This window comes from Quercus suber, unplaced genomic scaffold (assembly GCF_002906115.3).
Source record: "Quercus suber isolate HL8 unplaced genomic scaffold, Cork oak 2.0 scaffold_217, whole genome shotgun sequence".
NCBI lineage: Eukaryota > Viridiplantae > Streptophyta > Magnoliopsida > Fagales > Fagaceae > Quercus > Quercus suber.
The window spans coordinates 983,135-995,291 of NW_027069675.1; the positions used below are offsets into that span (position 1 = coordinate 983,135).

The 12,157-nt window shown below is 32.9% G+C and overlaps 2 protein-coding genes across 2 annotated transcripts in view; one reads left to right on the forward strand and one right to left on the reverse strand.

Moving 5' to 3' along the window:
• LOC111987820 (uncharacterized) lies at nucleotides 1-5,092 on the reverse strand. The gene is made up of 8 exons (XM_065779783.1): nucleotides 4,599-5,092; nucleotides 3,662-3,818; nucleotides 2,853-2,904; nucleotides 1,568-1,743; nucleotides 1,326-1,463; nucleotides 1,104-1,243; nucleotides 567-838; nucleotides 1-450 (listed from the first exon to the last, which is right to left on the reverse strand). The coding sequence occupies exons 1-7, from the start codon at nucleotides 4,714-4,716 to the stop codon at nucleotides 576-578; spliced, it is 1,044 nt and encodes a 347-aa protein (XP_065635855.1). The 5' UTR covers nucleotides 4,717-5,092; the 3' UTR covers nucleotides 1-450; nucleotides 567-575.
• Nucleotides 5,093-10,401: 5,309 nt separating this feature from the next.
• Nucleotides 10,402-12,157, forward strand: part of LOC111987825 (26S proteasome regulatory subunit 8 homolog A) — a 6,759-nt gene continuing 5,003 nt past the window's right edge. The window contains exons 1-5 of the mRNA XM_065779784.1: nucleotides 10,402-10,666; nucleotides 10,807-10,869; nucleotides 10,970-11,133; nucleotides 11,642-11,798; nucleotides 11,895-11,993. Of these exons, the coding sequence (XP_065635856.1) occupies nucleotides 10,421-10,666; nucleotides 10,807-10,869; nucleotides 10,970-11,133; nucleotides 11,642-11,798; nucleotides 11,895-11,993 (729 nt within the window). The 5' untranslated portion in view covers nucleotides 10,402-10,420. The remainder of the gene's footprint in view (nucleotides 10,667-10,806; nucleotides 10,870-10,969; nucleotides 11,134-11,641; nucleotides 11,799-11,894; nucleotides 11,994-12,157) is intronic.

The following is a 12,157-nucleotide window of genomic DNA, read 5'->3' on the forward strand; positions in this document are numbered from 1 at the left end:
TTAGAACAAAAATGCATGAGACTCACATGACTGGGTCTAGTCATTAAATCTTGCATCAGCTTTTGCAGTAGAATAAAAAATATCCAGAAGCAAGGGATTGGCTGTTAATTTTCAAAACCAATAGCCATATCAAAAGCAGTGCTAGCATATGTGCCCAATCAATCTAGCAGACTTGGTGATGCATTAACCAGGATCTGGTTAATGAAACAGAGATTGGAAAACTAAAATAAATCACAGGCCACAATCCTTTACTTTTATCACTGTCTGTTTTCTATTGATGTCAAAAGATTTCCAGAATAAGGCTGTCCGGATGGAGATAGGGCTCAACACCACCTGATCAGCAGTCTTCCATTATACATACTACCATAACACAAAAAACAAAAGAGTGCAGATCTGGCAAGAAAGCTGTTCATCTGGTCTGATCCATATCTCTATGTAATGCAGCATTAACTGAAAAATTGTAAAAAAAAAAAAAAAATCAATTCAGAAACTTCAGTCAATATCTGTAAGATGAGATACTATCAAGGATAGCATAGCAATATGCCACAAATAGGCAAATAAAGTACTTGGCCGTGTCACTCATTCACTGCCTCTTCCTTCTCTATGGACTTTCCCTCATCTGCAATGTGGAATCCTTCAATCTTGCGCGAAACCTCTTCTGCAGTTACCTTCACCTTTCCAGTCGATCCATTTGCTGTGAGTGTCTCAGTGTCATCATGAGTCAAAGGGCCTGTCTGCCATATTCTGATGGTTCCATCCTCAGATCCAGAGGCATATGACTCTCCTCCTGGTGAGAAACGCACACAATGTACAGGACCATGGTGACCCTTATTGCATGCTGCATCCAAATAAAAATAAATCATTACAGCATACATATAAGAAACTCAGCAAAAGATTAAAAGATCTTTACATCCTCAGACAGGCCATCCAATCTAACCCTACATGCAGTTTAAATCGAAACATATTACAACTCAGACTATCAAATAAATAACCACATGGAAAATCAATAAACCCAAAAAAAAGTAAGAAAAAAAATCTATACAATGAAATCGCGTAACACTAGGATTTTTTTAAGCAGATCCAATTTAAGTTGGAACACATACCAATCTCATCACCAGTATGAAAATCAAATACACGAATCCACATATCTTCTCCTCCAGCAATAAACTTATTCCCATACTTTGGTTCCAATGAAGCTGATTCTACTGTGCACGGCATGTTGTAGCTCTTCACTAACCCAAAGCTTGAAAACAAATAAAAGATCATAAGCCATGAGAGCTGCAATTATAGCACAAGAAACAGACTAAACCTGGCTTGAAACTCACTAGTTTGCATCCCAGAACTTTACAGTAGAACCATCAGCAGTCGTGATATAGCGACCATCTTGACTCACTTCAGCACTGGTCACAGATGACTTGGTCTCAAGTGTTTGGACTATTTTACCACTTCTTACATCCCATAATCTGTTGTAAATTTACTAGAAACTTAGGTAAAATTTAGGCAAAAAAACATAAGCTTCAACAAGTAAAACTCAATCAAAAGTGGCTTCAACAGTGCATGTTTATACCTTACACCCCCGATATCAGTACAAGAACTTAAAATTGTCTGATCACTATGAAGCCATGCAACAGTTCTGACTGAACCAGGAGACTTATCGACTTCTCTTGGAGGTGCATCTGGACGATTTATATCATATATACGAAGGATTTTCTCTATTCCCCCAGTGAGTAAAAGGTGTGTGTCCTGTTCTCAGATTGAAAAATAGAGTGAGATATGCAGAAACACATTGTTGGGAAGAAAAAGGCAAACCCAAATTTTAAATGTCCACAAACAACTATTCCCCATTTCAACAACAGACAACATAAAAATGAGCAACAATGAATGATTCCACCAGAATGACAATAGCTATAGTGTAAATGGATCCAACCATAAAAATAAAATAGATGCCAGCTAAAACTGAAGATAATGAGCAATTTGCTCACTGATGGGGTTTTGTGTATTTTCCCTAAAATTAAAACCGATGTGTACGGTAAAAAGTCCAAAAGGCAGTGTTGATCGCAACAAGTTAGCACATAGAACTCGCACCGTACTTGCAGAAAAGTACTAAAGCAGCTCCCTAATATCACGTCCACCAAAAAAAATAGAAGGAATAACAACCAAAATCCAATTAAAGGTAACTCCCTGGAGAGAGATAACCATTTGGTAACTATTTTCAAATGTACAATAATTGGGGTTCGTGACAGAATTAACATTGCCAGAAATTATTTTCTTGAATCCATTGAGTGGTCAATGTAGCTTGAACCCTAAAAAATATGGGAAAGATAAGGCCCCAAGAAATGGAAATTACTCAGTATTTTTAACTGATTTGCTCTAAACAAATCACTATACACTAATATTAAGTTTCCTTAATCCACCTCCCATATTTTCCTCTGCTCTGTCCATCTATGTGCATGGATGCATGTGTGTGTGTGAAATCTGAAATACTGATGGAATCACTCATATACTTATGTACATAAATACAGGTAAAATTTAGATACAGATCCTTAGATGCAATAAATTAGGTTCCCCGATTAAATTCAAACACATAATTGTATTGAATTTAATTATCCTTGGAAAAGATAACACTATTTATACTTCATTGGGTCAATGCATCCATGTGTTTGAATTACATGGGGAACCTTATGTAATGCACCTAAGAAATTGTACCTAAATTTTCCCTCATAAGCACTAGGACAATTGGACCTATTTGAAATAAACCCCCCCCCCCCAAAAAAAAAAAGGAGTAATAATGATAATGAACCACAAAAAAAAAAAATATATATATATATATATATATAAACCCTCAAATCTACCTCAGAAAAAGCGCAGGCTCGAACAATGTGCTTGTGTTCAAAAGAGTGCAAACTCNCCTGCACACAAAATCAAGGCACATAATTTAATAACTTTTAATCAACACACAATACTTTTTTTCATGAGTAATCAATACACACAACTTAATGAGATGTGGCATTCATTTCAGTCTTTCTTAGATTATGGAACTATTAATGCTGAATACAACTACTTAAACTATAACCCCACTCATTTATTATTTTTGGGGGGATAAATTATTAAAAACGAAACCAAAACACTCAACTAACAGTAACTCTGTGTTTTCTGCTGATAAGATGTAAAATAACCCATCAAGTACAACAGCAGACTTGCCAATCTTCCAGCTATTAGATAAGTAAATAAAGACTAGAAATCCATGGTCAATATGTCTAGAATACAGTGGAAAATAAGGAGAATATCTTTTAAAATGCTGTACAGACAATGCCAATACCAAAAAGATACCTAAGTCTCAACAAAATCACACAGAAAACGCTAATATTGCACAGCAATAAATAATTTGAAAAAGTCTCCTGGGTAAGTTGAACATAAAAAAAGTTCCAATGGTTTTTTATTTTTTGATAATTCAATTATCACAACAAGTGGGGTAGGGGGGATTCGGACCCTAATTCTCCTCATAAAGGAGACCAAACAATGCCAGTGAGCTTCATAGGTATTGGCAATTCCAATGTTTCAAATAAATTTCTCTTCCAAACATAATTTTCAAAATGATTTTAAAGCCACACAAAGTTTAAAGCATTTATCAAATGCATTAAAAGATCAATTAAACATAAACAAGGGAAAAAAAATCACATACGCGGTAAAGTCTGCAGAACCAGTAGCAGCACGTAAAGCATTAGTATCCAAGCAGCAACTCCACACCGCACCCTTATGTCCTTCAAATGTCCCAATCCAATCTCCTGTCTCTCCATTTCTGAGCATTGGATTAGAATCTGAAAACCACACAAGTAAAACTCAGACCATCACCTCCATTACATTAAATAAACTCTGCAAGAAACATTCATGTATATTTATACGCGCACTAGGGCCGCAATTTCATGTCCCATGATTACAATCAGTGTTAATCCATTAATATAACAATATAAAAAAATTTAAAAAAAAAAAAACTCCCTTATGTAACACTTTATACAATAAAAATGCATATCCAACAACAACAAAGCCTTAGAACCAAAACTATGAAATTGGCTATAGATCCCCAACAGACTAATCAAAGTCATTCACATGTATTCTTCTCCAGCATTCTATTGTATCCAAAATCATACTTTCTATCACCTTCTTAATTAACACTTACTTTTTTTCTACTACCTCGACTAATGTTATTTTAGGTCATTCTCTACCTATGTGCAATCCCTCGACTTGAGTCAAATCGCTCTTCCTCTCAAGACAATAACAACAACACATATAAACAACTTTAAAATTGTTCACAAAACCACAGTTGACACAAGTATCCATCTACACAACTGAATTACTTAACAGCTACTAATTCAATAAACCAATATCTCATTGCCTAACTAGCAAAATTAGGCACAACCCGGGCAATAACACCGCAATTTGCTATCCTAATCCACGATAACCCATTAATTCATTATCCAATTTAACATGACCAAATAACACTACTAAACAAACATCACAAGTTTCTATCTACCTCATCAAAACTCAACATTAAGATAAGAGAAATCAGAAAAAATAAAATAAATAAATAAAATGCATACCCTTGCTTGCACTGATGAGGAAAAACCCATCTGGAGTAACTGGACTGTAAAACAGATCCACTACCGGCCGAGAATGGCCATGGCAAACCAGCGGAACAGCCACCCTTTTCTTTTCCATCACTTACGATAACAACAATACCAACAAAACCTAATTACTAACAGTTTTTTTTTTTTTCTTTTTAATTTTCGGGTTTTTGTGTTATCTGTAATATAAATTTAAAAAAAAAAATTGGAAACCCTAACCCTAAAAAATCTACAGGAAATTGGTGCGAGAGAGAAATGGCGGTATTTTGAACACAGGTGGGAATCAATCCACACCTCCTAACCCTCAAACAATGGCTCTGATATATGATTACAAGTAAAATAGAAATTTGGAATATGAAAAGTTAAGAAAGAAAGAAACAAAAATTGAAAAATTCTAATATATAAAATAGTATTTGTTAGAGAACAGAGCAAAGTGTAAGAAGGGCTAAGCGCAAAGGAGAAATAGAAGTGGATCTGCTCTTATATAGCCTGCTGACTTTTACTACTTACTTTTTTTTTTTTTTTTAATATTTATATATTTCAGGTTTTTCCTTTTTCTTTTTTTTTTTTCTTGGGAAATTTGATTTGATTTTTTTTTACTGCTTTTCAAGGATTTTGTTATCGTACATGCGGTGCGGTACTAGTACCATAGTACTAGGTTACTAAGCTGATCTGAATCTTTTGAAAACATATATATGTTCAAAAACACGTTAATTTTGAAAAGAATAAAGTGGCATATATCCATAAAATCCGACCTGACTAGTCGAACGCAAAGTAGAATGGGACCTAGAAAAAAGATAGCGCAACCTACTTGCCATTTAACCCTTTTACTTTGTTGGTGTTGTTAGTTATCCAATACAGCAATACTTGAATATTATCTTAACGTATGTTTGATACATTAAATATAGATCACATTAAGAATAGTAATTTTTATTACTGAAAATATAAGAAATTGTAATGAAATAACTATTACTATTTATAAGTTTGGTTATTACATATAAAAAACTTGTAAAAGATGATGTATAAGTAAACTTTATATTTTTGAAAATATATTAATTTTAAAACCTATTATATACACTAAAAAATAATTATTACTTCAATTTAAAGAATAGTTATTCCAATGTAATAACTAATTCATGTAATAAATATGCAATCAAATAACCGAATTGATATTACACATGAATAACTATTCCATTACAAGAGCTATTACAGTGTACCAAACGTACCCTAAATGACAGAACATATGTTATGCTATGAGAAAGTGAGATCTCGTGTGGCCAAGATGATAGGATAACTCTCCATCCTAACTCTATTATGCTTGATGATTCACTCATCTCTTGGCTCAATAAGAAATAAAAAATAATTTTATAGTTACTCCTCCTCATAACCCCTTTTTGCTTGATGATTCACTTATATCTTGGCACAATAAGAAATAAATTTGTTGTGGGTTGATTAATTAACTCATTACAATAAATTTCTTTATTTATGAACCACACCCCTAATCCTCGATACAAGACTTGCATGAGAAATGGTCCGGTACTAGGGCTCTTTGGCTTGGGCAACCAATGGCCAAGCTTAGGAGTTCAATGGATATGGTTTGAAGGGAGAGAAGTTCTGCTAAAGCCTAGCGTAGTTAGGGTCCTCTACACAAAAGGGGAAATATGTCGCTTTGAGCATCAATGAGCACTCCAAAACTCAAGTCAACTACTAATTTTGGAAAGCCAAAGGTTGAAGTGAAGATCTTGAGTTATGGCTTACCTCTATCCAACAAAGGCGGGGAAGGGTATGTATACTCTTTACAGCAAGTGTGGCATGGTAGGGGGCATTATTGCTCTACAAGGCTACTTTTGGCTGATGGGACAATCTCTTGTTGAGACAATTTGATGGGACGAGGTAGCTTGACCACAAGTAGTGCAATCGTGACTATCTTGGGTCGGCCTTAGTCTTGGATGAATTTCCCCTTATACTCTTACGTTTATTTTGTAGCCTTCCTCTAAATTATTGTTGCTTAATCTAGCACAAAAGCATAGTATCGTGTCATAATAGACGCCACTTTTGACCTCCTTTAGTTACGAAAGTTGGAGAAGGATATGAGTGTTTCTTTTGTCTTTTCTTCTAATACTCTTGTATATTGTAATATTTATATTGCCTACCTATACTTTTGTCTTCCATGAAAATGACTAAAACTCATTGAGATCAATTGTTACTTGATTTGTCACCATCTCCTTTAGGGCTATATACAATTTCATTGTATTGCGTCTCATCATGATTAACTTGCTAACTTCTTCACCAAATCACTTTCTCCAGTGCATTTTATTGATTTTCTTATCAAAACTTAAACTAGTTTTTTTTTTTTTTTTTTTGGTGATACATATTGATCCTTAATGGGACTCTTAGAATATTCAACCCTCCACTTTTACAAGCCACTCAATATACTCTATATACTATTCAATTATTCATTTTGTACTATTTTTTTGGCCTAATAATAGTTTTCATGACCAAATGAAACAAAAACTACAAAAAGGCGGAACAATAACAATCTTGCTTTTGGTTTCCCCCATGAAAATTTTAGGGATGGAGGAGACATATATCAATAGATGTTTCCTCATGGTTAAACAAAAAAGGGCCCACTTTGTGATATTGTGAGTAAGGGTCCACGCGGGTTGGATTAGAGGGTTTCTTCAACCCAACCCGACCTTGTAGAGTTGAAAAATTCCTAACCAAATCCTTCAAATGTGTAGAAACCAACTTGACCCATGCCAACCCACATTGGCCATGTTGAGTTGTGATGGATCGATGGGTTGTAAATACATGTTTTATGTCTTGTAAGAAATTGGGGTTTCATAAATTATTTAAACACATTTTTCAATGAATTATTACAATTCATATAACATGCTTAAATTATATTCCAAATTTCCAAATTCATCAAACATAATTCTTAGGAACCAAAATCAATCAAACTAAAAAATAAAAATAAGGATAACAAAAAAAAAAAAAAAAACCTTATATATATGGTGGATCCGATTAGGTCAAATGGATTAAAAAAACTATCAACCCAAACTTGACCCAACCTGTGACTCAAAACAAAATTCCAACCAACCCAATTTACCATCCAACAAAAATTGTGGGTCAATTTTGTCAGTTGGTGAGTTAGATACGTACCCGTAATTGTGAGAAACCTTTCTTATAGGAATGAATAAGAATCCAATCAATAAAGGAATTTAAAATTGATCAATGATGGAATTAATAGCCCAATGACAAGAGGTTGAGGAGTCTTACAGTGGTGGAATTACATTCAATGCATGTCCTTCACAAATTACAAAATTAAACCCCATAGCTACTGTTCTTTACTCTGAGATAGACTGCTTTAGTTTATGCTTTAAGGGGATCTTGGTCTTGAGCAATCTCTGTCAATACAAAGACGACTTCTCCTTTGTAATCCCTTCCCACTACCACTATGCAAGCTTTTTCCTTATTGATAGCTGCATTGGAGTCAATTTTGACAATAGGAAGATCCCATACATAACTCCTTGTACAATTGTATTGATGCTGTACTATCATTGTTTTTCATATTATCAGCTAGGTTAATTGGTCTCTTATGTGCAGTTAAAACGTGTGATTCAGTAATATATCATTGACCTTATTATTTTAATAGTCTTATGTTTTTTTCTTTTTTTCTTTTTTTGGTTGAGATAAGCAGTCTTATGCTATTTACAAGGCATAAGTCTAATTGTCGAACTCTTTATTTTTATTTTTTTGGGTTACTTTGCTTTATTATATTTTTAATGCGGTCCTTAAAAAAAAAAAAAAAAAACTTTCGTTGCAGTGTGGAATATACCAATTTACGCACTTCCCATTCCCAATTAATAAAAAGGTGAAAACGTATAGCTAGCAGCCAAGCACATGCACAACTTCAAATTATGATAATAATTTTGTTTATGGTGAGGAATGAGGATAACATAGTAATAAAAAAAAAAGTAAGATCTTTCATCCTTAGAAAGTGAATATCTCTATTTTGAGATGCATAAAAATAAAAATATAAAGATTGAGATGAAAGGAGTATCAAGTTTACTTAAGCAATGGATTTGGATTACATTTTACTTTTTATATCATGATTAGTTTCTAATTTTTTACTATTAAATGTCAACTTCGTCGTGTTTCTTTTCAAGACTTCATGTTTCACTTCATTTTACTCATATTCTTTGCAGTGTACACAAGGAAACGTATGTTCTCTCATATTCCTTGCAATGTTCACGAGCACACTTATGGGTGCATAAAATCAAAATATTGAGAATAACTATTAACAAATTGGAAAAAGTTAACAGATGTCCTGAGAGTATTGATTTAAGAAATATTTTTTAGTAACTTATTATGGGAAAATAAAAAAGCAGTTAACTTTTTTGATAGGTTTTTATATTTCTTGTGAAAGTGATATTAATTGTTTTTTTAAATGGTCCATTAATTAATACTTTAAGGATACTCATTAACATATCCCTAAGAAATTAAAACATGCTTGTTTCTTCCCTATTCTTTCTTGTCTTTGTTGACTTGTGTTTTGTTCAAATATGTATAGGTATTTAAAATATTTTTTTTAGTTAGATAACTCTTCATAAAGGGAGACCATCTTATTTTACTCTTCATGTATTTCTTTCAATTTAAATATTATAACAATTATTCTTTATAATGAGTGAGAGACGAGGATTTGAACTATGTTAGAAAATGTTTTTAGTCTAAAATAATTTTAGCTATTTGTTTGCAACTCGGAAAACATTTTTCATGCGTTTGGCTTTACGAAAAATTCCATCAAGGATAGGGCTCAATATTCATTAAAAGAATTTTGTAGATCTCAACAAACTTTAAGAAACCAAAGGGATCAAGGAACTAAGATCGCCGACAATGTGATGGTCATAAAATGGAGGTTGATATGGGGTGGTGGTAATCGCAAAACACAAATCATTATTTATGATTGTAGTCGTCAATTGAAGGTCAATTTGGGGATAATGGTGATCTCAAAACATAGATCTATTGGGGATGGTCACGAAACATTGATTAGTATTTTCAATCACCCCAAAAACCTTGGAGAAGATGTTTTAGGGTGAAATATACACAATATAGGTTTTATTTAAATCATTTTATTACTATCGCACTTATTTGGTGTGATAGTCACTCCACAAATACAAGTTCTTGTGTTTATAAAAAAAGAAAAAAAAAGTACAAGTTCTTGTGGGTGGATTACTAAAAAAAAAACAAGATCATTTTCTTTATTAGGACAAAGTTAGTTATAAAATTAGTTGTAACTTAAGACTACAAACTTACTTAATAAAATAAATATTACTATTCTTAATATACATGTCAAATTTTCTATCAATTGGATATTATTTATTATATGATTTATAAGCTTATATTTTATGCATAATTTTAAACTATAAAAACTTGTAATTTAAACAATTTATTGACAACATAGTTATTAATCTTTAATTTTCTATAAATTTTGTAAACACAGAGAAAATAAGAAAAAGATGTAATCTAATAGTGGATTTATCAAAATTCACTTCCAATAAAAAGATATTGAGTAAATTTGTAGTCTTAAGTTACAATCAATTTTGTAACTAAACTTTGTCATATTTATTATTGATCATCTAATTTTTAGTGATATGAAAAAAAAAAAAAAAAAGAAGCTAAAAACTTCAAAAAAAAAAAAAAAAAAAAAAAAAAAAAATAGACTACTACATGCACAAGGAGTGCCTTTTTTGTTAATAAGAGATGGTTTGATAACAGTTTGAATACATTTTTATCTAATGTTTCATCTTGTTTCCCAGGTTCATCCCGAAGGGAAATATGTTGTTGACATTGATAAAAATATCGATATCACCAAGATAACTCCATCAACAAGAGTTGCTCTCCGTAATGACAGTTATGTGCTTCATTTAATCTTGCCAAGCAAAGTTGATCCATTGGTCAACCTCATGAAAGTTGAAAAGGTTCCAGATTCCACATATGACATGATTGGTGGTCTTGACCAGCAAATTAAAGAGATAAAGGAGGTTTGCCTCGTGTACCCTTTTACTTTCTGCATTTAAACTCCAATGCTTATTGTGTCTCCTTATTACTTCCTTGATTAGGGAGGCGTATGAGGTGCTTGATTGATATAACGGTTATTCATGATTTGTCATTATCTTTTCAGGTCATTGAGCTTCCAATCAAACATCCTGAGTTATTTGAGAGTCTTGGAATAGCTCAACCAAAGGTAACATGGTGTTGCCACATTATCGTGTCAGTTTATTTCTTTACTTAATAGACATTGAAGCTTATGGTTTTCACCAACTCTCTCTCTTTCTACATGATAGGGTGTCCTGCTATATGGCCCACCTGGTACAGGGAAAACACTGTTGGCTAGGGCCGTGGCTCATCATACTGATTGTACTTTCATCAGGGTTTCTGGTTCAGAATTAGTTCAGAAGTATATTGGAGAAGGTTCCAGAATGGTTAGGGAACTTTTTGTCATGGCCAGGTTTGTTTTTATCTTCTTAATAAATCACATGCTCAGTTTCTTCATAGTGTTATATATATGTTTCATATGTTCCCCTGTGCCCCTTTTGTTGTATTTCTTTTTATTCTTTCTTTGTAACTGATTAGGCTTTGCTTTGTTTATGGAAAAATAGATAAGGAAAAAGAATTTTTTTTCCCGTGTTAATGCTCAGCTGAGTAGTATTGAAGTCTTTTCATACCATGAAATTAAAATTCTGTGTCTATATATATATATATATCTGGCCTAGATGTCTCACCAAGTGGCACCTTTGAATATACAAAGGAACCACTTTGCAATTTCACTGGATTTGTGATGTGGTACAAAATATATTCATCTGTATCTGATATGTTTCAGTTGTAGAGTTACCAGTGATCATTCAGCAGTCCGAATACAAAAAAGAAGAGAGATTTTCATGCATTAATGTTTCTGGTTTTACACTTCTATTAAACTAAGCATTTTGGATATCAACTTCTCTCTTTTTCTTTGGCAGGGAACATGCTCCATCAATCATATTTATGGATGAAATAGACAGTATTGGATCTGCTCGAATGGAATCTGGTAGTGGCAATGGTGACAGTGAAGTGCAGCGGACTATGCTGGAGCTTCTCAACCAGCTGGATGGATTTGAAGCATCAAACAAAATAAAGGTATCATGTGTGTTTTCAGAATGCAGATTGGGTTGTTTAGTTTTTGGTACCTTTCTTTATTGTGACCTCTACCTACAATATCTTGATCTTTGACAGGTTTTAATGGCTACCAATCGGATTGATATTCTGGATCAAGCTCTCCTTAGGCCAGGGCGAATTGACAGGAAGATTGAATTTCCTAATCCTAATGAAGAGGTACACGTCACTGTGACTAACAGCGTAGTGTTTTTGTGTATATTTTCATACATATTTGCACTTATTCTCCATAGTAAGTGCTTTTTTTTTTTTTTTTTTTTTTTTTTTTTTTATATTTTTTTTTTTTTTTTTTTTTTTTTTTTTTTTTCTTGTTTTTTTTTTTT

Coding starts and splice junctions, on each gene's coding strand:
- LOC111987820 (XM_065779783.1), bottom strand. CDS start 4,716: ATGGAAAAGAAAAGGGTGGCTGTTCCGCTGGTTTGCCATGGCCATTCT. Junction 3,819..4,598: donor CCTCATCAGTGCAAGCAAGG/GTATGCATTTTA, acceptor TGTGGTTTTCAG/ATTCTAATCCAATGCTCAGA. Junction 1,464..1,567: donor ACTGATATCGGGGGTGTAAG/GTATAAACATGC, acceptor AATTTACAACAG/ATTATGGGATGTAAGAAGTG.